This window comes from Strongylocentrotus purpuratus, unplaced genomic scaffold (genome assembly GCF_000002235.5).
Source record: "Strongylocentrotus purpuratus isolate Spur 01 unplaced genomic scaffold, Spur_5.0 spur5_scaffold_6, whole genome shotgun sequence".
NCBI lineage: Eukaryota > Metazoa > Echinodermata > Echinoidea > Camarodonta > Strongylocentrotidae > Strongylocentrotus > Strongylocentrotus purpuratus.
In genome coordinates this window covers 14,576,551-14,601,505 of record NW_022145612.1, presented here as the reverse complement: position 1 = coordinate 14,601,505, position 24,955 = coordinate 14,576,551, and the positions used below count along the sequence as shown (strand labels likewise).

The window sequence follows — 24,955 nt, the reverse complement described above, 5'->3', positions numbered from 1 at the left end:
TATCCGTAAAAGCAGCAAAGATTGTTAAAAACTAAACAATCACAGCTAGCCTTTACCATGAACACATCCAATTATCTACATTCAGTTTCTAACATTCCTTAAAAAGTAAACTGGCACCTTTCCTTGAAATGTATATTTATCCAGATAATCTTCATAAAACCTCATAACGAAAATTCAGTATAATCTGATTTGATTTGATTCAATATAGCTTGGAGGAGTAGCCCCATCAGTAAACTAGAATACTTTTTTGCAGTTAATAGGGAAACTGCAAAAAAGTATAAATAACTGGATTAATTAATTGTACATTTGTTGATCCCTCCAGCCTCACCTGCTACATAGCTGTGTATGCTGTTGACTCCCAATCCTATATCAATGTTTTCTGGTGAGCTCTCGCTTGAAGGAGATTTATCACTGTTAGGACTTGGCAGTTCATTGTCACTCTCTGGCATCTGTCAATGGCAGACATGTTAGAGTTCCATTAGTTCATTATAGAATTTCACTGATTCCTTCATGCCAAATGAATATAAGCATTTCAAAAGCCAATTCAAATGTTGGTATTTTGATCAACACGTGTATTGCCTATTATTATTATTGACTAGCACAATCATACTCCCATAGAGCCATACTCAGTTTGAAAAGAGTATACTAAACATTATAGTTGGACAAAGATAAACTTAGATGCTGCTTGTAAGTATCGGCTTGCATGGTGATGTAGATATACAGTAGGCTTGCGGGTGCACCATGTGAGAGAGAGAGGGAGGATTGAGGAGTCCTGAAAAGGACTCTCGGTAATCTTTCTTGAGGGTGTGTAGTCCTGAAAAGCAACAGTCCTTTTCAGGACTACACACCCTCAAGAAAGATTATCAAGAGTCCTTTTCAGGACTCCTCAATCCTCCCTCTCTCTCACATGGTGCACCCGCAAGTCTACTATATAAAGATAAACTTGTTCATCTTTCAAAAATTGTTAAAGGGACAGTTGAGTTCTGTTTTCAGACCGCAAATGCCTTCAAAGTGCATGGTTATTGCTCTTATTCTTATCTATGACATTTACAGTGCCCTTTTAGAACCTAAAATTGCTATGAAGATAATTTTAGACCCCAAAATTGCTATGAAGGTAATTTTAGACCCAAAATTGCTATGAAGATAATTTTAGACCCCAAAATGTGTGAAATTTAGCCAATACGGTCAATTCAGCTCCACTTTAAAAAAAACACGGTAACCGTTAATTAATTATTTAATTAAAAATAACAATACATGAGCCAGCTAATTGTGGGTAATATAAGCAACATGAAAATGCCAACAAAAAAGCCAACATCGGCATTGGCTGAAATACGACGTAAAAGGCGTTATTTCGGGTTTTTTTCAACAGTTTTTTCAAATTTTTCAAAATATATAATATTTGTGGTGGTACACAAGTAATAGAAATCGTTATATTTCAGCCATCTCTGAACCGATTTTGATCAAACAAAGATGATTTCGTCATTTAAATATTATGTTCTTTCAAATTTGACACTCATTTTTCATTATCTCATAAAAAAATTATTTTGAGTAGCGCCCTCTGCAACAGAACTCAACTATCCCTTTAATTCTAATTTTGTTAAAATGTATTTTAACTTGGTGGCACCATATGGGTTAATGTGTCAATATAGCAAAATAATGATTCATTTGAGCGAATATGTTCACCAAGGTTAACTAGGTAATGATTCAAGGGGTAATTGCTTAATGATCATGTAAATTACTTTACAAGCATGAACTGTTATGCAAGCCAGAGGAAGCAAGATCCCAATGGACTTTGGCCTCATCCATACATTATGTGGTTAACCATCAAATGAATAAATTGATTAATAGATAATAAAAAATAAATGACTTTTAAATATATTTCAAAGTGGGGACGAAATAACTAGACCCTATGCATACTTGGTTATCTGTGTGTTGTAAAATAAAGAAATGTGAAGTGTTCTTTATTTTGCCTTCTTTTGCTACAACTAATATTGCCTCATGTACAAATGGGACATCTTGGGCAGATTACACAATCATGTAGAAACAAACATTAGCGAGAAACGAATGTGAAGCACACTGTGGCTTAGCCCAAGTGACCTTGGCTTTCATATCATGTGAGATGTTTCAGTTTCAGTTTCAGTTTTATTTTTCATTTCCAACAGAACAGTAAGTTTGATGTGATAATAGCTAGCAGCTGACTGCATACAGATTTATCAAAAATGTATGTGAAGCACACTAACACTTAAATTCACTTTTTGGGGGCATGGCTCACCATGTTATGTGTGGATGAGCCTGCATGGGCAGATTATACAATCATGTAGATATTAGTAAGAAATGAATGTGAAGTGCGCTGTGCTTAGCTCAAGTAAATGTGGCTTACATGCAGGGAATAATTTTCCTCAAATTTTTTGATTAGCAATTTCAGCCGATGGATAAATATTTCAAATTAAATTCTGTACATTTCTATGGAAGAAAACTGCTACACAAAAGATATTTTGTATAGCAGTCATGCAAAAATGCATAGCAAATTGCGATGCGATACCAGGAAAATTATTCCCTGCTTACATGTATCGCATCATGTTTGAATAAGGCTTAAGGGGCAGATAACATGCTTAGATAAATAAATATGAGAGAGCACTGCATTACCTTGCAGCTGTTTGCCAAGACAGAACCAATGGCTAGGTCAAAGGCAGACCATGTCATCCCTGATAGGACAGACAGCTGACCAATTACAAGCTGAGAAGCTTCATCCTTCTGGCCGAGCAGGTGAGGTGAAAGGTCGTTGGAAGGCACTGAACTCTGACTCACGTCCACTATAACACGGACAGTCTTGCCTTCAGCTACGATTCAAATATTAATGAAAAGAAGATTAGGCCTCTAAGAAAGGATAGAACAGATGAACTCAATGATAACTTTTGATTTGGAAATGATGGAAAGGATGGTGATATCCCATCATGTAAATGAAATGTATAACATTCCAAAAGATTACAGTGAGTTAAAAATTGAACAGACTGAATTCTAGTAAGTCTTACAGCATTCCACAGATATGCATTGTGAAGACGCTACAGATTCTAAAACTGATACCGGGAAACAGGCATGCCAACAGATTCCGTCATTTTTAAGAAAAACTTTATACTGATAGGCCTAAGTTATTTGAAGTACATGTGTAAATCCCTGCCACCATCGTAAAATAAAAACATGAAAATTACAAGAATTCAGAAATTCATTACCGGTACATATTCTGATAGATCACTGCAAAGAACTTACTTATGCTGCTGAGGAATTCTTTGCAGGAATCTGAAGCAACATCACAAGGAGTACGTCCTCTTCTATCAGGTACAGCTAGATGAACACTACCGTACTGATGAAGGGCTACAAGCATCTCCTGGAAACACACAAAACCAAAGAGGAGATGAGATGGTATAATTGCATTAATTTGGATATGTCTTATTTGTATCGATTCTAACTACATGTTTGTACACCAAGAATCTTATTTTGATCACACCGATATTAAGACTTGCCATATATAATACACAATATGCCTATTTACAAAGCCATTAGCCCCCTTTTTCAAGTGCCTTTGAACAGTGTTTTAAGTGAATTTGTCTCCAGTAAATGAATGTGTTCACATACACTCATGTTGCTGTGTGTGAAAACACTGCATTTTCAAGAAAATTCAATTCCTATAATTTAATATGTTGTGATAATTAAGTCTTGAGGCCTGAACCTTCAAATTAAGGGGGGGGGGGGATAATCATACACTTCCATTCTCAAAATGACATGAAGTCATCTTACAGTGTTTAATTAAACAAACACCAACAAAAAATTCAAGTGTGAGAAATAGTCATTTCATCACCATTCAACCCCATAAACAACTAAAATCTGGGACTCTTTTTCTCATTATACATCCTCTCCATTGATAACAGATTATGAATTGAACCTGATTCTGAGCAAATAAAATGCACTATCTCTTGAGACCCATGAAGCATTCATGTGTACCCAAGTTAGATACCCAAGGAAGATACCCCAACCAACAGTAATCAATGGTGACAGGAGGTAACGCTTGGAGTATCAGCAAAGAAATTAAGGCCAGGGGACGTACAAGGAGGTTCATTTCATCACATTTACTCTGTCTGTCTGTATCAACATGTTCCATATCCCTAAAGGGGGTAGTAGCAATCCAGTTAAGATTAGATGCAATTTGAAGGGGGGTGGGGGGTAATCGCTCTAGGAGTGATAGGCAGACGAGATGTTATTCTGTAACATGATGATATATGCAGACAGACATAGGTACATTCATGCCTCAGCATATAATGAGATAGCCAATCCAATTTTGTTTTTATGATCATGTCTACTGATATGTCAGGAAATGAGGAACATGAGAGGTCACTATTCAATTAAAATAATTTCATCTATTTACATGAATTATATGTGACTTCTACATCTGATTCAAGAATCTTTGCCAACTTTATTTTAGCAGTCAAATCCCTTTTTCTTGATTTAATTTGGAAGGCTCTTATCAATGAATGTATTAATAATATTTTTTTAAATATTTTTAAAATACAATTCTCTAGGCAATCCCTCTTAACAAATAAGTCAGAAAGTGAAAGAGGCTAAAATATAAAAATTGAAAATATTATGGACGAATGTATTCCAAAAACATGGTAAATTAGTTTTATCTAACACCATGCATCCTTAAATGACTGCCTTACAAAAATTTATAATTTGCTACAAAATGAAATAGATGTGAGATGCTCAGCTGTTTCAAAGGCTGTTCTATTCAAGATGTTTTAAAACAGATTACATTAGGGGGAATCTTAAGACTGGTGAATATGCCACTCAGTCTCAAACGTACAGGTTGTAGTGTCTTTGCCAGAGGGCAGTACATTATGTGGTCACCTGTCTTGCAGAGGCTACAGGAAATCCACTCCATAATCTACTTATTCCCACAAATCTCATTATGTCAAAGAAAACAAGTAGGATGGTGCAGTTTGCACGGAAGAGGGGATAGAGACTGAAAAAGAAGCAGGGAAAAAAAATCTAGTGTGAGAATGCATAAAAATGTTGCAAATATTCAAGAGTAAAAACGAGGAATGTGCTTCAAAGACATCAGCTATAGTAAAAAAAAATATATATAAAAAAAGAAGCTAAGGTTTACTGCTTTGCCTTTTGGACAGTAGCTGTGCCTGTTCTTGACAGGAAAAAAATAATTATATCCCATAATATTTACATGGTAAATACCATTACAATGCACTTATACAGCTATTTATAGTTTCTAGGACAGTGTCGTATTAATTGACTAAATTGATTGACAGAGGGATGACATCACAATGCCTTTAATGAACCATGGAAATCAATCCAGTTGGTCAGTATAATAATCAATACGATAATTTGATGAATGCTTTATCACAACATGTTTGTGCATTGCCATTTTCTCTACAATAACAGTTGATTACTGAGCATCAACTGTCAGCACAAAATAGGAGTAGATGTATGAATGAAAACATCAAATATCAAAAAATCCTCAAAGCTTTTTTGTATTAATTTTTTTTTTAGTGAGGGGTAAAAGGCATGATTATTCTTTGTTGGTGTTTTGTTTTTTTCTTCTTCTTCTTTTTTTTTTTTTGGGGGGGGGTTGAAGATGGGACTCATTTTATAAGAGTTTTTTTCTTCTTCTGAGTAGCTATAATAGTAATCTAGGTAGATATGAAAGGAATATATTCTGGATGGATGTGAAACAGAAACTGCATTCAATCATATACCAAAAAAAATTGAGGGGAATGTTTTGATTCAGTTGGATTGATTAATTTTCCTTAGTAGTAGCTCCTTGGAATACCATCCTTTCCTCTCACATTATCCCTCTCCTATTGTTCTGTGACTTTGAACAATATTCTCCTTCACCACACAATACTTATAAATGCTCCTAGTGTACATCCAACTGACACCAAGCAGAAAGGCTTGAGGAAATAGACTCTGTATTAATCACACGATAATGCAAGGTTTTCCTCCGACAATCAAAAGCATATGTGTGTTGAGGATAACATCCTGTTGTTAAAATAGCAGGAGCAGGGGTTGAGACACCTTTGACAGCTATCACTATTACTCTATCTCAAGATTTCTACAGATGTACAAAATTAACCCTATTCTAACCTTTGATATGGATAAACATTCAGGATATTCCCAAGTGGGAGGGGAAAATACATCTAGTCATAGATGAATTGCTCCACGATGGAAAATAGAACAAATATATTTTGTTCTACCCTGTGTAACAAACATGTTTTCATTCAACAAGCTCTTACTGAATTTGTCTTTTCTGAAAGTTAGATGAGCTGGTTGGTACTACAAAATGGAAGAATAGCAGTGAATACAGAGATACTAAAGCTTTTTGTCTCTCACTTATCAGAGTAAATCACTATCATGAACAGAAAGCCTAAATCAGACACTTATGTAAGTTAGATTTCTTCACAGAAATTTCTGTCTGTTCGTTTGGTTGTTGTTGTTGTTTTCATTGTATGTGTTTTAGAGCTCTCTTTGAGCTTTCCAGATTTAAATTGCTCTATATTCTAAGTACTTTTTTTCAATGATTTTACTGAAAGATGCTCAAAATTGTTTTTGAAAACTTATCTTCCTCACATCACTCAAGTAAACAGGAACAATTTTTGCCAGTGGTCAGTGCTTTGATCCTCCTAACAGTTAGCCCATCTTCACAAGTGTTTGATCGGTGGGGAGGAAACAAGATGGCACTTGTAAGGAAATGTTAGATTGGTTTAGAGGAAGAGTCTTAATTGAGAGTGACTCTGGATTGAGTAGGTGAAGACGGGTTTGCTAACGCATCATGTTTGATCACAACCTGGCTATTAATATAACAGGATTAGGAGCTATGGATCAACACTAATCTGGAGGGAATTCCACAGCATGCATGCAGTTTGAGAGAGCGATAAGGTGATTGAGTGGATTACTCCAGGATCACAATGACCTAGAAGGAGTCGCTTCAAAGAAAAATCATTAGAATCTGATCTTAAAAAATTAAATGGGGAGTTCTTCTAGGAAGACAGATTCTGAGAAATTGATATATAATGTCTGGAGTGCATGCACATGCTATCCTTGTAGTTCATAGCATCAAAATCTTAAGCCAAATGTCATATAGCAAAGTTTGTAAAAAATGAAATTATGACATACAATAGAAAAGGAGAAGGATGGATATAAATGAAAGTGGACCAAATAAGGTTTATGACCAAGAAAGAACTTGGAGGTAGGAGCATACAATACAATACAACAAGCACGTGGGATTGGAATACATACGAAAGATGATTCAACAGGAGCCATGTATGTAAAATTGAAAATCAAGGCTACATGTACGGCTTTGAAATACATACTTCTCTCTGGAAATTTCCTACACTAACATAATTCCTAGCTCCAACCCTGAACCAAACACTAGGCTGCAACCAAGTTGCAACCCTAACCCTTTATCTGATTGCAGATCGGAGCAAATGCTGATTCACCACCTGTATAGCAACAGATGTGAAAAGACAGAGAAACAGGTAGTAGTTTCACGAAACCGTCATAACTCCAAGTTCGCTGACATCCCATTGAAATGTGTGTTAAATTCAATATACGTGTTTCAATGGGTTGTCAGCGAACTTGTATTTATTATGGGTTTGTGAAACCCTCCATAGGTGAACAGGCAAATAACAAATAATGGATAATGGAACAAACAGGAGAGGATGATAGACCTACCTTTTGTCCGGTTGAGGCTAGAATATGAGCCAGAGTCCATCCATCATGATCCATCATATTAAGTAAGTCTGGTGAGACTGGTTGAGGAGTCGTCTCATCTTGGTTGATTTGTGATAGCATCTGAAGGTCAGTCTGTTCACGGGTGGGTGTGTGATAGAGTAATGCATGTAAACTACCCATCTGACCATACCGAGCAGATGCATGAAAGGGTGTCCAGCCAATCTACATGAGATAAAAGCATGGGTGAGACTAAAGAGATGACCAGTATCCTTTTTAAAATGAAGCTCTGACACCACCCAGCAGGCAGATTCTGAATGTATAACCAACTGAATGGTTTCACATATAAGCACTATCATGACCAATTCACACTTGTTTCGAATATGAACCTATGAAGATAAAGAGGCTCTACATAAAGCTTACAATTCATAGAAATTATGTATTCTACAAGTAAACCATCCAGCCAGAGAATACATAATATTTTCAGCCATAGGACTTTAAGAAAACTACATGAAACTAGCATCCATCAAAAGAAATCTCTTACATGCAGCTAGTTATTAAATCATTATACACATTGAACCTTCTTTCAATCTTTTATCTTCAGAAGACAGGAAAATGATTTAAAGCTCATTTCTAATATACATGTAGATATCAAACTGATGTTGAATATACACATTGAAATTGAGATTAGGTTTTGAACTACCATCTTTAAGATGTACGAGCGTGCTAGATCACAAATGTAATCTGTAAATCTTACGTTAGTAATGCAATCACGTTTAGCGCCATTATCCAGTAGGGTTCTGACACATGAGGCGTGCCCACTAGCAGCGGCCCAGTGGATGGGTTGCCATCCTTGAGAATCACGGGACAGGGGATTACATCCATGCTCCGACAGAAACCTCACACATCTACAAAGAACCACAAGCACAGAAATTACATTAAATCGTTGACTACTGAAGCATTTAATTCACGTAGGTTTCATACAGGAGCCGTTCCATTCCTGTGGGCATACCAGTAGGTGAAAATAATTCCTCCCTTTTGATCAAGTTGAAGAGATGCAGGGCTCAAAATATTTTAAAAAAACATTGAGAAAAGTGGATATAAAGATTTATGTCAAAGAGTTCCTCAATTATTATAAAATCAAACTCTCTCTATTCTTGTCGTAAACTTGAGAAACTTGGTAAACTACTTCAAATAACTTAACGTAACGCTGTAGGGTTGATTATTCAAATCTCCTTCAAAGAAAACTCAATGAGGTTTAAGTCTATAAAAACCATTTAAAGAATTTAATATTCAATAAAGAAACAATCATACTAGCTTCTGACAAATCCATTTCTTGGTAGGACATTACATCACTTCTAAGTCCTTGATACTGGGGAACAGGAGTTTGGTGGTTTAAGAACTTACCCTTCATGCCCCTCTCCAGATGCAACATGGAGGGGTGTGAGTCCTTCTGACTGAGCTGTGTCGGGGTCTTCTCCTAATGTTACTAATAAATCTATACTATCTGTAAAATGAAATACAGAAAAGAGACATTGGTAAATGTATTGAACCCGTCATACACACCATCTCCCACAGTCTATAAAGCTTCGTCTACATATAAAGTTAATCAAAGATTCAACACAAATTTTTCTACCACAAAGTCCATGGCTCTGTATCACAAAGGTTTTGTAGTCAATCGCAAAGTGGCAATGGCCAATCAAGATCATTGTTGCAGGCACATATTGTTTGAAAGGCTAACCATTAACAAATCAGAATCATTGTTTCAAATTTGCAATCGATTACAAACTTTTGCATTATGGGGGCCAGAGCAAAATATTGGAGGCCGGTGTAGTGTGCACAAGGCTCATGTAAAAATTTAATATATTTTGAAGTTTGGACAGATATTTTGAGAGTCTGAGTGTACCAAACACATTTTGAGTGTTAAGCCCTGAATCAGCCATTCACGATGAAAACATATTTTTAAGTCTGTCCTCAAGTACATGTACAAAATACATGACTATAAATAAAAGATTATAAAAAACAATGATAATAACTTTGATAAGAAATGTTATATTTAGTTGAAATTGTGCGATATTAGTTTCCCTAGAAATGTCCATCTCTACTTCCAATTTGAAGAGGGAGGCATATTCACTTAATGAATTCTTTCCCCAAAGCTGGTTATCTGCTTCTGACTGGCTGCGGATATCACCTTTCGCTTTCATTATCCCAGCTACCTGACAATCTTTCCAGGCACTCACCTACTTGACCGCCATAAGCAGCTGCATGAATGAGGGTTGAGCCATCTTTCTCTGGTGAAGTTCTATCATGTTGCTCCTCTATCAGCCTACAGAGCGTTGCTGTGTCCCCTTGTCTAGCGGCCTGGTGGAGAGGGGATTCCCAGGCCGATGGGCACAGGGTGGGGCGGGTTAGAGAGGGGGGACGGCCTGCAATGGGGGAAGGGGGACAAACAGAAAGGAAGATAGGATTAAAGATACAGGTGCCTCTTCATTGGCACTGATATTTTTCTTGGTAAAGTACCTCTAGGTCTTGTCTTGAGCTATGACTGATCACAACCAATCACAAGTCCTTTAATCAAAGGCAAAGCAACAATTGCTTATCTCACATCTCCAGGGATGTGCTCACATCTCCAGGGATGTGATTAATATCAAAATGAAGTTTAATTGTGATGAATTTGGATCAACCCCAACTCTTAGAAGAGAGGGCCTAGCTAATATGCAAGATGTTTATAGCAGGTCACTTCAAGACTAAGATAAACATGGAAGGGGGTGTTGTAGAACTTGCTTCATCAGAAAACATACAGAGCTGGAGAAATATATTAGAGGGTACAGGTTTACTCTCTAAAAACTTGAAATTCATATCGAGCTCATAAACAGTGAAGGCTGATACATGTAAAGGCTGATACATGTAAAGGCTGATACATAGATCACTGGTTTTCTAATGATCAAAATGACAAAACTAAAAGCCACAACTAAAAACTTGAAAACAAAATCTAGATTTGATATACATTTGTAAACTTGGTGGTAGTGAAAGGATTTGTGGCTACATTGTACATGTAGAAAATGGCTCTTGAACACCAATGCAAATGGATATTTTGAGGTCTATGAACATGGAGAATTGGAAACATGGCAAGATTATTCTCTGCTCTAGTTTTCTTAGTATAGGTCCATGGTTTAAGCTAGGCTACAGTGACATACACCTTGTTTTTTAAGTCGCCACTCCGTTGCTAGGTCAAGATGTATGGTGAGGAAATCATTTCAAGACTATGAGGAAAAGGGCAGGGCATGAGAAACATGAGAAGATCTTTTTTTCTTCTCTGCTCTACCTGCAACCCTGAAAAACATTCTATTTTTCATCAGTCGCACCTAGCTGTATGACCAGGTCAAGATGCAGAGGGAGGAAGTCACTTCAACACCACGAGGAGGTGGAGGAGGAAGAGGGAGCAGGATGTTTAGAGCGAGGGGGCTGCAGACTATAGTATGGTGCATGAGACCTTTATTGACCTGATCACACATGCCTTGTTTGGCATGTCCTATACAACCTGCATGTTAGATTGTACAAGGAATAACTGCTCCAAAATACAATTGTTTAGCACAAAAAACATTTCTGCAGGCATTATTGCCCTACTAAGGTGACATTAATGCATCCTCTTAAGACAGAACCATTACATATGGCATATATATATATATATATGAAGACCAGAAAAGGGATGGAAGTTAATTTAATAATTTAGAAGTCGAATGGCACAAGGCTCAGCTCTAAAAAAAAAAGTCTCGTTTCAAAACTGAAGGGGGGTTCTTTCGATTTTTCTACTCTCGCAACAGATTCATATTAAGAAAAGCCCCCTATCCACGGCAATTCCCAAGTAGAAATAAAAAAATTGGTAGCTAAAGTTATAACTCTATTACTTTTCTCCTGTAACACTGAAGTTTCTCAGGATGTTGTAACGTACAAATAAGTATAGATATAAAAAGCAACTCATTCATCAAGCTCTATGATTGACTTCACAAACACACACGGAGTTGAATGAAATAGTAAAGCATTCTTTGAAAGTGTCCGCAAATACTACCATTTTGAAATATGATCTTCTGAGAATATGCTAGGGAACATATGGGCAAGATTGTGGTCTACCACCAATCCAAGTTTCATTGATATGTTATTCATTTCTCTCTCGATCCATCCTTTCATATTTCTGCACGCTTCCATTCATTTAGAAAGCTACACTGCTGGTAAAAATGGAGGAGAGTGCACTCCAGACAGCAGTCCCACTTATCATATATATAGGTATTTCCAATATAAAATGACCAACAACCAAATAATCATATTGATAGATTGATTGATTATCTTCCCCTCTGAAGCATTTTTCTCCCATTGATTTGCCAAAGTATTTTCTCTGATTCCTCTACAAGGAGCCTTCTTGAGTGCCTCACATGTGGATTACTATTGGGCCATTCAAACCTAGATTGTATAAATTGAATATCTGTAGATAGGTGGAATTGGGAGCAGAGTCATGGGGTGAATAAGAGGCATTGCTAGCACCTCCTTTACATACAAATACTCACACATCTACAAATATGAACACGTCACATGCAGTAAATGTGATGTTACCACAGAGGCAAGCTAAACAAGTTATATCTAAAATAAAGAATTAATCTGGATGTCACATCTATTGCATCAAATTGTTTATTTAAGAGTAGGAATTACTTGCAGCTACAATGGAATCCACCAAGGAATGAATGGGCCATGTCATATCCTCTCCAGAGTAATGACAGACCTTGACATTGACAAATTTGAGTCTTTGAAATGCCGACACCTCGGAACAAGAAGCTGCACTCTCAGAATTAGTCATTCCACAAATGCTGAGACATGTTATTCTGTGATACATTATTATTATTATCATGAATTTGGCATCACCTGTGCTGAAGAGGAAGGGGTGGGGGTTGGGGGGTTGGGAGGGGGTTGGGAGGGGGCTTACTTCATCACCTAACCCTAGATTTTCTCCATCCTGTAAATTTGAGGCAGTATAGATGATGTTATCAAACACATTCTTGATAAAAAAATCCCTTTTCCCATTTCCCCCAAACCTCAGGCATGATGAGCATTTGCTGTACATTTGTATATAAAACTCTCAATTTATATGAAATCTTTGCCCCACTTCCTACAAGCAAGCCTCTCTGGCTATGCCACAAATGGGCGCCCACACTAGACAATTGCAAGCTGGCTCGCATCAATGATGCGCAATCAAACTGGGGGCTCAGAGAATCGCAGGAAAAATGTTAAAGGTCAAGAGACCGGCTGATATTTGCTGGGAGCTAACGATCATGGCCTCCAAGGCTAGCAGTAGATCAATACTGCTCAACTTGTCTCAGAACATATGATGAGATGTCATCCAGAGTATTATTGGGGAAGAGGATAAATCTATAAGGCCTCAAGGAGAGATACTGGGTATTTTGCGATGCTGCGATACTGCCCTAAGGCTGTCTCATGAAGAGAAATGTATTGACAATTTGAAAGGTTAGATGATAAATATTGCAATATCCCAGTTGAATGCTTCAATTGTTTTTATCAAGATGACTTGCTTCTGCAGACACAACTTGATGATGCAATTCAGAGACTACTCTCGAGATGTAGATAGAAGAAGATGCCCCATCAAGCTTTACTGATAGACCATACTTGTCCATTTGATAGCGTTCTATTTTTATCATCTCAAGTAAAGACTCTTTCCTTTCTCATCGGGTCAGGGAGCGAGATTGAAATCTAATCCTCTATTGTTGCACAGTGTGTCACATCTCAGTGACGTCAATTTCTACCCTCTCAAAGATTTATTGGCTTTTGAACCTGATCCTAGCCTGCAAACGATGCTGACTGTCAGCTTAAAAACAATGAGCAAAGACCTTTCTGATGACAATTAAATGCCTATATGTTATAAAAATGAGTTCCCATGCCTCTACATTCCCAAAATCACTTTCTTTCTTACAAATTAGTTGCTACTAACATGGTGCTTAATGTATCTCGCTAATATACCTTGCAAAATCATCAATATAGCGGTCTACTTTAATGTGAGTTAAAAACATCCATATTTTAAAAAAAGGCCTACAGAAAGTTCACCATAAAAATAAAAAAGACAAATGCATCAAACATCCTTAAGTGTCCTAAATCTTTTATAAATAAAAAGCAATAATAAAATTTCTGTACATTTAATGCCAGTGCAATCATATTCATATCATATTAAAGGCTAAAGTCAATAATAATTCATATTTCAATCATAATTGCTCCTTTATACTATATTGATAATATAGTTTTAGTATAATATGAGGACCTCTGAGCATCTTGAATAAAACTAAACTGCAGTAGTCACTGTAAGCTTGTATTAGAACAGTGAATAGACTTTAAAATTAATTTCAAAGTGCACTGGTCTTTCAGGTTTTGGTTACTGAAATCAATCTTCGTTTGACTTTCAAAGCCATACCTTGATGCACCTCATTCATTATGCAGTCCCATAGCAGTTTAAAGGCCATCTACATTTACATGCTGGCATCTTTTGCCTTGTGCTCCCTCTCAATCAAATGAAAGGAAGCCTGTATCACTGGTAATCTCTTTCATTATCAATCATACTATTTCTTATTGAATTAGAGAGTGCATCTTTAATGGCATACGAATCAAAGCAAAAGCTAAATCTACGGCTGTGATATGGATATGAATGTTAAACTGAGTTGGCTGGGAGCCTCTAGCTGCTAAGGGTAACCGTACTCTTCATATCATGAGATTAAAGCAGTATTCCTCCAAGGTTTCCAACAGATATATATTGGATCAGGAGGGAGACAGAAAAGGCAAATGGTGGAGCAAATAGTATTCAGTGATGTAAAGAAAGAAAAGAGGAAAACTGTTTTCACATATTTTTATGAGATATGTGTAAAAGAGATTTTTATACAATTTTAAGACTTTGTAAAGAGAAAAGGGATATTCTAAAAATATTTGTCTCCACTACATGTATACATGTATGTATATCACAACAAAAAATAGATGGGTACAGTTTAATATCTAAGTAATTAGGAAGGGAAAGAAGATATATATGTAAGAGAGAGGGGGAAGGCAGACAGACAGACTGCCAGCCAGCCAAGAAAATATAGAAGAATAAAAAAGAATGTGAGTTTAATAAAAAAAGAAAGTTACAGAAGAGAAATGAGAGTATTCAACAAGAAATTTTGCTCTGATCTAACAACTATATACTTTGGAAATGGAGTAATATTTCAGGGTTAAACATTTTTTCCACTTGGGTTGTGTTAAGACTGATGATGATGATGATGATGATGATGATGATGATGATGATGATGATGATGATGATGATGATGATGATGATGATGATGATGATGATGATGATGATGATGATGATGATGATGATGATGATGATGATGATGATGATGATGATGATGATGATGATGATGATGATGATGATGATGATGATGATGATGATGATGATGATGATGATGATGATGTTGATGATGATGCTGATGATGATGATGAGATAGATATTAAAGATAAGGATGATGATGAGGATGATGATGATGATAATGGCCATGACGATGAAGACGATGACAAAGACGATGGTGGTGGTGGTGGTGACAGCCGATCTCTAGAAAAACTGCTGCGGTCTTCAGTAGGATATCTCTAGACTATCAACACAACATTCCTGTGAACACATGTGCAAGGTTTGTGAAGTGCAACTCAAAGTCCAAGAACCACATCATGCACTATGGATTAAGAAAATTAATTCACTATACACTTTTGATTTCAGCTGCTGCTATATGATTCTGACCATTGGACGGTATGTACTTACTTTACGAATGCTAGAAATGCATACAGCAATCATCTTTTATCACACTGCCATCTCAAAAGACCTTACTAAACAGAGAGTCGAGGACAAATCCATTAAAAGCATTGCAAAATTTAGCAAAATTTCTGGTGCCTTGAGACAGGCCACATTAATTTCCTTTAGGATGTGTGCCATGGTTAAAGCCTTGCAGCCTTGCTAATTACAAACTGTCAGCTATCTATTCCTGCCAAACCAAAATAGCGCTGGAATGCAGTGGAGAGAAAGAGAGAAAGACCATGCATGTAGGGTCCATGTACAGACAGATAGACAGACAGACAAATAATGATAGTTTTGTATTGATGTAGCGCCTTGTTCACTGTACACTGAGTGCTTTGAGATGCCATCCATTAGTCAGTGTTAGAGTTAAAATATACAGAGAGAGGAGTGTAACTAAGACCGAGTTATATTAATAAAAACTGATGAGACAAGACAAAGAGATGGTGTATAGACCATCTGCCCAGCTGGATATCCTGAAACTGGATCATTCTGCCAAAATGCATGTATTTCACATGCAATGTCTAATATTATGATAGTTGCTGCTCTCACTGAAAGACTAATTAGAATAACTGGGGCAGAGCAAAACAATCACATTTTCCATAACCATGGATTCATTTCAAGTTTGTTTACAGATGTAGACTGTGTTTACATTTGATCATCACTTCTTGTGATTTTGGTGTTAAACACAGATTATTCAAATTTTACCCTAGATACCACTACAAAGAGGTAATTGCGTTTGAGGAGCCAGCAGTAACTTCTTCACACAACAGTAAGACCTATATAAGAATACAGTGTAGCAAGGCTTCAAATCTAAGATCCTCTGGTTCACAAGATTATACCACTCAAACTATCGTGCTGGAATGATCTCAATGCAAGGGTATTTTTTTTCTATTGAAGCAACCACAGGACAAACAGTTGTAAAGCTTCATCCAATGGATTAAATACTTACTACAGCCATGTACAGGACACTTGGTTACAAATCCAATGAGTATAGGGCCAACCTAACTTGTAATAGATTGTGTGAAAGAAAAGGGAAATTAAGGGGGAGCCGTCAATTTGGTGAAACTTTGAAAGAAATCGAAAACATAGGAAACCTATGAATATGATGAAACTATGAAAACAGGGATCACTGAATCTTTTTGAATCTCAAATTAGCATTGACTGCGATATAATTGAGGACAAGTCCCTTGTTACAATAGGAGTGCCCTGAACTGCTTGAATCAGGCAGTCATCACAGCGCTTTACTGTTTAACCCCCCCCCCCCCCTGTTTGAAAATCTGTATTAAGCTCTCACAACTCTCTTCCCCATAATCCAAGAGCCTTGTTACAACCTGAGCGTTAACACTCCTGAACGTTCAGCATCAAGAGAGAGGAAGACTGGTAGACAGAATCTAGCCAAGGAATCTTTGGACAGGAAGATACGACAGCCATCTTCATGACATGAAACATCCCGAGATGGAGAGATCTTATCGTCTGCTTGAAGCCAGAAGGGCGTTACCTTCTATACTTTAAATACAGAGTGAATGCCCTTCTACCTCCAGAGATGTTATGTTCCCGATGAAGCAATATGTCAGCCCTCGACCTTTACAACCCAACTCTTTACCTTTCACCATAAATAGTGAAAATGTCAGGAAACTAGAGAGAAGTAGCAGCATAAGTAGCAGCATAAGGAGCACCATATTGATCACTACTTATAATAATAATAATAATATGGATATTTATATAGCGCCGGTATCCGCCAGGCTCTGACGCTCATGGCGCTGTACATACATGTATTACTATTACAAAAATATAACTTTCTTAACTAAAATAAAGTAAACTAAAACAACACAAATTATTACGCTACATTGACATGATTAAATAGCACTGTTTAGAAAGAGATGGGTTTTTAGAGCAACTTTGAAGTCATGAAGGGCAGTTAAATTACGGACGAATTAAAGGGACGGACCAGAATGAGAAAATGCTCTATCCCCCCAGGAACTGCGCGTCTTAGGGACAACTAATAAGGAGGATTGAGATGAACGAAGATGTCTTGTAGGCTTATACTTAACAATCAACTTGATATTGTAGGAAGGAGCAGAGTCATACAAGGAATGGAAAACTAGCAACAACAACTTAAAAATAATTCGGTCACATACCGGGAGCCAGTGAAGAGTTTTGAGAATGGGGGTGATGTGGGTTCTACGAGAAGTAAGTGTGACAATTATGTTCCCATGCACTGCCGTTTACCTCCATTGTCTTTACTGCATATTTTGAAAGGGCAAAAAAATACCCAAACTCGTTAAATGATTATCCATCAATGCATAAGCCTAACAATTGATATGGTCCCCGCCCCCATTTGAGAAATATACTATTTATAAGGTATAAAGTAAAATCAGCAAACAAAAAAAACATCTCTCATTCTGATTGTGTATCCATAACAGTAGAAACCACATCCTAACCAAATCAACAAAGTTTATCCATTCACTTACACTCAATAGAAATAGTAAAAACAATATCCCGATGACAAGCTAATTTTGCTGAGCAAGGATCAAACGAATAGTCATGGCGGTACGAAGAAAAACACTAATCTGCAAATTTAGCGTAGTATATTTGTCTGTCTTCTTCATTAGGATGAATGAGTAGATGTGGAAATGTCTATCATAATTAGCGATCTTTTAATGTTGATTCTCAACGCTTATCTATTTCTGGATTTCTCACACCATGAAATTTTCTCATGACATGATGAAGATTAAATTAACTGATAAAACTTATGAATAATGGAATGTTCTGTAAAAACAGAGTGACTTTGCCAATGGAATCACATTCACCCTTAGAATTAAGGGAAAAGTATTGATTGCACAAACACTGGATAAAACGAATCTGATTAAATTAGAAGAAGTTTGTAAAAGAGATATTGTATATCGAACAGAATATAACAAAACAAATGATAAACAGCATTGGGTCTAGCAAGATACATGTATCTACAAAATATTCATGAAAATCACTAGACCGCATGAAATCACATTATTGCTAGCTTTTTTTTTAGAATGACAATCCAAACTCAGCTGAAAATCCCTGCTTTGCAAGTCTGAATACTACACTGCATGTAAATGTGGTAGCAGCTACAACCATGTTTGCCTGTCGCCCGAGCAAGCCATAATACTAGGAAAGGAGATTCTCTTTCCAAGATGATATACTATTGGGGCAGAAAATTCCCTCTTGATGCATATAAAGAGTGTAGGTTACATGGTGGCTTTGGGACGCATGAGAGAAAGACAGTAATCTGAATCAACTTGTTAATACATAGAAAGAGACAAGATGCTGCCTTCAGACCTTTATAGAGGTTTGATTGTAAATACATGTAACTTAAAGGGAGAGTGGAGCAGTGCAAGTGGTTTTTGATGTTTTTCTTTCTTCATACTTCTCTTTAATATGCATGAGAGCAAGACAGTTATCTTAATCAACTACCGTATTTGCCGGCGAAAAGGCCGCACCCCAACTTTTACATTTCAAAGAGGGGAAAAAAAACAGGAAAAAAAAACAAACAGACAAAACAAAATAATCATAATCTTCTTGAAAACACTATTTTTTTTTTTACAAACTGATACCAAATTCATCCATATTCTTATAATTTACCGGAAGTTTAGCTAAAAAAGTGATCGCAGGCAGATTTGGTGTCCGATATACCCCTACCACAATGTACGGTGTAATGCGAAACTGCATGAAATGGAAAAACAAAATGGCGACTTTGGATGGATGTTCGCGGCAGCTCCGTTAGACTGTCCCTTCCTTTACTTTTGCAATGCATTGGCACGAACTTAGATCAAGATCTATCGGCAAATGTTGTGTTAGGACGTTTATTTATGTCTTCATGTCAACAATGCAAGATAAAATTGTCGGTAAGATGTTTGGAAATGTCCTGTACCATAGTGGTATTGTTATTTTACCGTTTCTAGTTCCATACGTGCAAATTTGTGTTGGTTTTGACTTTCTTTTTTTTCTTTTTTTTTTACTCTTTCGTCATAAAGGCCGCACCCCGACTTTTTGATATTTTCTCTTCCAAAAATACTGCGGCCTTTACGCCGGCAAATACGGTAGTTAGTACGTAGAAAGAGATACTGTGCTTTCAGACCTTAGGTTTAAATACATGTAGATTACTTTAAAAGAGAGTTAAGGTGCATAATCAGTTATTTTGTTGTTTTGATACTTTTCTTTTGTAGCGACCTTTTCATCTACATGTACATGTAGAATTACACTTCAGGCTACATGTATGATTGATATTCCCTATCTATGACAGCTAAATCTTCACTTGTTCAGTCTGGCAAGCATGTGGTGTTTATATTTTTATATCAAAGCATGTTGGCAAGTAAATGATATATGCTCCAGTAAAATGCTGTAATGTGCCCTATTTCAAATGATACTCGATCAATGCAATTAATCACAACACGTTAATGAGCCCCTCCATTAAAAAAATTCCACTGAAGAGATGCATAGCCTGGTAAAATTATAAATCATCACGACTTATTAAATGACTCTCAAGTATCGATAGATACAGAGTTACAGACACAGTCAGAGTAAGGATGATAAATGCAATCCGGAGATAGCAACGTGTGTTCAATTTTATTGGTGTTTACTGAACAGTATTCAAGGGTCCTAAAATTATTCAAGTGATTCAGGTATGAATTGTCTCTATGCAGCGAAAATGTTTCATAGAATCCCTACAACAATAGAAAAGTTAAACTGAAAGTAAATTGCAGAGTATTTCAGGTATGAATTAAAACTGATTACCAACACATAGCCTAACCCTCTCATATTGCCTGGCAAAATCCAATTATCGATGGACAATCGCCAACTACAACTTCTTATTGTAGAGAAAACACCTTTTACAGGAAGCAGATGATTGAATAGCAAATTGCATTCAAACAACAACAAAGATAGACAAGGATTAAATAAATTAAAAATTGATGGTTTCAACAATCAAACATTTGATTAGTGCAACCATAATCCTTTAAAGTCTTATAAACCTTAAATGAATAGGCAATTTGATGAATCTTGTAAATAAAAGTTCAACCAAAAACAAGTGTAATCAAAAATGCATTTAGTGAAATTAAAAAAAAAAAAAAACACTTCATCACCTTCTATAATTATTATTCTGGAGTGTAATAAAAGCAGATCATATGTTCAGAGCCAGAAGGCATCAACTCTGTATCACAGACCACAGAGGTAAATTGTGTAACAAATGCAATTTGGTTCTAACCAATAGACACCTTCGAGAGAGGAGCCAGATTAGACATGAAACCCCCAAAATTGCATCGTGATTTACGGTAATCTTACTAGGTATCATTCAGGATACTAGTCAATTGATCCTTGCTCTAATTTCTGAAAATAATTAGGTTTGTAATTGATCATGATTCATGATAGGTCCATTAGCTCATTTAACTGTAACAGGGATACTCTAAAAGATGACCAGGAAATTTTCAGCATGACAGACTTTAATATTATCCTGTATTTCAGAGAGGGTGGTTTCTGAAATGCAGTTCCAATAATCATACAAAATTCTGTCCTTTCATGCACTAATAATCCTGAAATTCTACACCATCTGTTGAAAGATATCCAGATGAGGAAAGGTAGAACAGATTTCTGATACCTAGTTAAAAACAATTGGCTAACAATCCCATTGATTTTTGCATGGAAAGAAATCATCCCTCCAGACAAACCATTAATAGAGTAGATTTTGCAGAGAAAAAAAGTGCTATTCTTCAATACTTGAACGAGAAAGTACTCTGTTATTGTCCTGTTGAATGGGTGAAAGGGCAGATTTCTCATTCAAATTTATCCGCAATCATTCAAATGTTGAATACACCTTAGAAGAACAGTTTCGCTGCAGCTGTCTGCTGGCAGACAATCCCTTTAAATTGATTAGAGGGTGAAATATGATGATTTAATCAAGCTTCAATACAATCAGCTCAAGACTATTGCTGAGCAGAGATGTTTACAGACCAACAGACCAAGCGAGCACATCATGGGTCCCCTCTGACTTTAAGATGTATCTCTCAACATGAAAACAACATTCCTAGTGTATCTCCATAGCGTTCCCCTTCTCGGTACCCCTCTGGCAATGAACGCTCGACAGCTTTTGCTTGCTCGCCCTGATTTCAAATTCTCAGCTTGCTGGGCGCTACGGCAACCAGTCAGGTGTGAGATGACGAGGAGACACTAATTTGCTTGCCACATTTGAAATCTCAAATAAATACGGCTACATACAGGCTGCAAGCATGGGCAGGCTATAACTGTCTTTGTCTTGTATCCATCTTGCTTACATGTACATATCAGGTTTATGATGTTCTACAGCCGCAATGCATTCTCTTGATTCATGGATGATTAATTTCATAGTTTCTTTACTTCTCTCCTTAATTTGACCCTCCCCCTTTTTATTTTATAATTATGTTTGTAATAAATAATAACAACATTCAGCTCTCGTATAGTGCATATCACAATGTTAATATAATATCTCTATGCGCTTTAAAGATGTTTGGAAATCATTACCTCAGCTTTAGTTCTGGCAACATTATCTGTGTACAGTACACAGTATTAGAATTTTAATTCATAGTATAACAGCTACATGCAATTCCAAAAAGATAAATTCTGTATGATTCCTGGTGTAAGGGTAGAATTAATTAATTGTATGACATACAATTTCTCAGCTTTTTATTTTGAAATTTTCTTTATTTCTCTACGGGTAGGAGAAAGGGTACTATAAGTACAAGAGTACACACTGTATTTTGTTTTGTTGTTCTTCTTCTTCTTCGTCATTACGAATAACATATACCAACCAGACTGAAGAAACATTACTTTCAATTGCCCTACAAGCAAAATGCATTATGTTTTTATAAATTGTTTTCAAAAACAGTGTGCCAGCATAGCATTCATCAATGTTGAATGGACACAATTATTTTTTCTTTCACTCTCCGTGATTACTCTAAGTCTTAAACAAAAACGGCAGTGTGAACATTTCTTTCTTGATATACAACACTGAACACAGCACGCGAATGGTTTCAAAATTACCTAACTAACTTGCATACCGTTCATGAATGTTGCCCTTTAGCTCATGTACGAGCCTATGATGAAATAAACAACTGCGAAAGAGAACTCCTAGGGTGACTTTTGGGGCCCTGTATATTACCAAAATCATTTCACAAATGTCTTTGTGATGATAAAAAATGAAGATAATTCATTTATGGAGGGACAGTTTGGAAGTGACGGAACATGAGCGGTGATTATTTTGACAGCTCTCTCATGAATTGACAGGCATGGTGTTACTTCACAATGTGTAATGTCTTTAGTAGAAGAACAGATAGATGAGTGTCTGCCCCAATGGGTTCACAGGAAGTGCAGAATGTTCCCTCAAGTCATCTTCAGTTAAAGGTAAAGGCCAGTTTTGGAACCCCCCCCCCCCCCTCTCAAAAAAATTAATGGAAGCTCTTATTACCAATCATGTGAAAGAATATGTTTTGATTAATATGTGATACAAATTTTGCTGAAAACCGCCTACTAATTGATATATATTTGGAAAATTATTATATCTATTTGGTTCTGGTAGATATCGTGCATGTGTCGCGTAGTCCCAAATACATCTTTATGTGTACCGTGCTTGTAACTTTACCAAGACTGGGCCAAATTTCTTATCATTTTGATGATTCCAGAACCTTGCAGCACACACCAATACTTATATGCTAGATGATCAACCTTTTCTGATCGATTCCACATTTCTTTCACAATGCAATCGCATGACCAGAACTGGCCTGTATCTTTAATATAAAAACTGAAGAGAAAGGGAGTGATAAGAAAGGGAAGCAGGTAAGAGTAGACAAAAAAAGTTTGAGAGAGTGCATATGTAATGAAATAGGAAGACAAGAGAGAGAGAGAGAGAGAGAGAGAGAGAGAGAGAGAAATAGAGAAGGGGAGGGGAGAGAGAATTTAGGAAGGTGGAGGGAAGGGGGACATGAGATTATGATAACCCTATGATCAGGATGTTCCCTGGGAACAGGTGGGGTTGTTGGATACTTCCGTCTAGTCTATATACCGCTGGTCAGCCTTGTCCAGACAAAATTTATGGTCACTAAAATATCACCAAGTGCTGAAAAATGGAGGCAGAAACTTTTGAACTGCCATAGAGTAGGATAGAATAACACTCCTTTAATGTCAATTTTTCTTTTGTTCACACTATTTTGAAAGAACAACCAACAGATTGGTTCAACCAGGCAAGTCTCTGTTTTAACACATTTTCTACAAACTACTGACTTCTGTCTACCCATGTGCGGGCCTGGGCATTCAGCACTGGCAATTGTCCATGATCTGGTATTGACATACCACTTCTTCTAACTAATCATCAGTTAAAAGAATCAGTAATGTATTCATCTCCTTGGAATACATTTTTGTTTTTATTCATTCCCTGTAAAAGTTTGTTTTAATGGAATGAATTTGAAAGGAAAGCAGATATATACGGCATCTGCACAAATCTTCAGTATTGAATGAGGCAGATTATCTTGAAGAAGAAGAAGAAGCACATGCAAGAAATGAATGAAGCAAGCAGCTAGCTGACCTCCTCCTACATGCCTCCTCCAACTTGAGCCAGCCTGAACTTGACCATATTGAAATGATGGCCCAACTCTGTTGCAATTAAGAGCCTAATGTACACTGACTTCAGGAAGGGCAGAATTATACAAAGTTCAGTCAAGGTTTTTCTCACTAAGTCTTAATTAAAAGATGCCCAATTGACCAGACTGTTCCAAGCTCTCCAAATTACATCCCAATCTCTTATCCTTTTATTCTACAAACTTCAGAAAAGTTGCTGTAAGATCTAACTGATGCTTGGTTAAGCTTTGATGTTCATTTACCGGTATTTAAAAGAGCTACATCATGGCTCATGATATGATATCTGGAATGTTCAGTCCAGGCGCGGATCCACGAGCCCAATTCTTTCGGCCCGGCTATGGCAAGCCCTTTGTGTAAAAACTAGATAAACTCTGCTTTTCTCAGATAAACTCTGTTTTTCTCAGATAAACTCAGTTTATCAACAAATAAACACAGTTTATCAGAAAAACTGAGTTTATCAGTTGATAAACTCAGTTTATCATTTGATAAACTCAGTTTATCATTTGATAAACTCAGTTTATCAAGAAAAACTCAGTTTATCAATGATAAACTCAGTTTATCAACAGATAAACAGAGTTTATCAGTTGATAAACTCAGTTTATCAGAAAAACTCAGTTTATCAGTTGGTAAACTGAGTTTATCATTGATAAACACAGTTTTTCTGATAAACTGAGTTTATCTAGTTTTTACACAATGGGCTTGCCATAGCCGGGC

The 24,955-nt window shown here is 36.6% G+C and overlaps 1 protein-coding gene across 2 annotated transcripts in view; it reads right to left on the bottom strand.

Moving 5' to 3' along the window:
- Positions 1-24,955, bottom strand: part of LOC579914 (cortactin-binding protein 2) — an 81,252-nt gene that overhangs the window by 8,069 nt on the left and 48,228 nt on the right. For both annotated transcript variants that reach the window (XM_030972840.1, XM_011662630.2), the window contains 7 exons: positions 9,975-10,160; positions 9,142-9,241; positions 8,492-8,642; positions 7,738-7,959; positions 3,268-3,385; positions 2,647-2,840; positions 329-449 (listed from right to left, as the gene is read on the bottom strand). In XM_030972840.1, the coding sequence (XP_030828700.1) occupies positions 329-449; positions 2,647-2,840; positions 3,268-3,385; positions 7,738-7,959; positions 8,492-8,642; positions 9,142-9,241; positions 9,975-10,160 (1,092 nt within the window). The remainder of the gene's footprint in view (positions 1-328; positions 450-2,646; positions 2,841-3,267; positions 3,386-7,737; positions 7,960-8,491; positions 8,643-9,141; positions 9,242-9,974; positions 10,161-24,955) is intronic.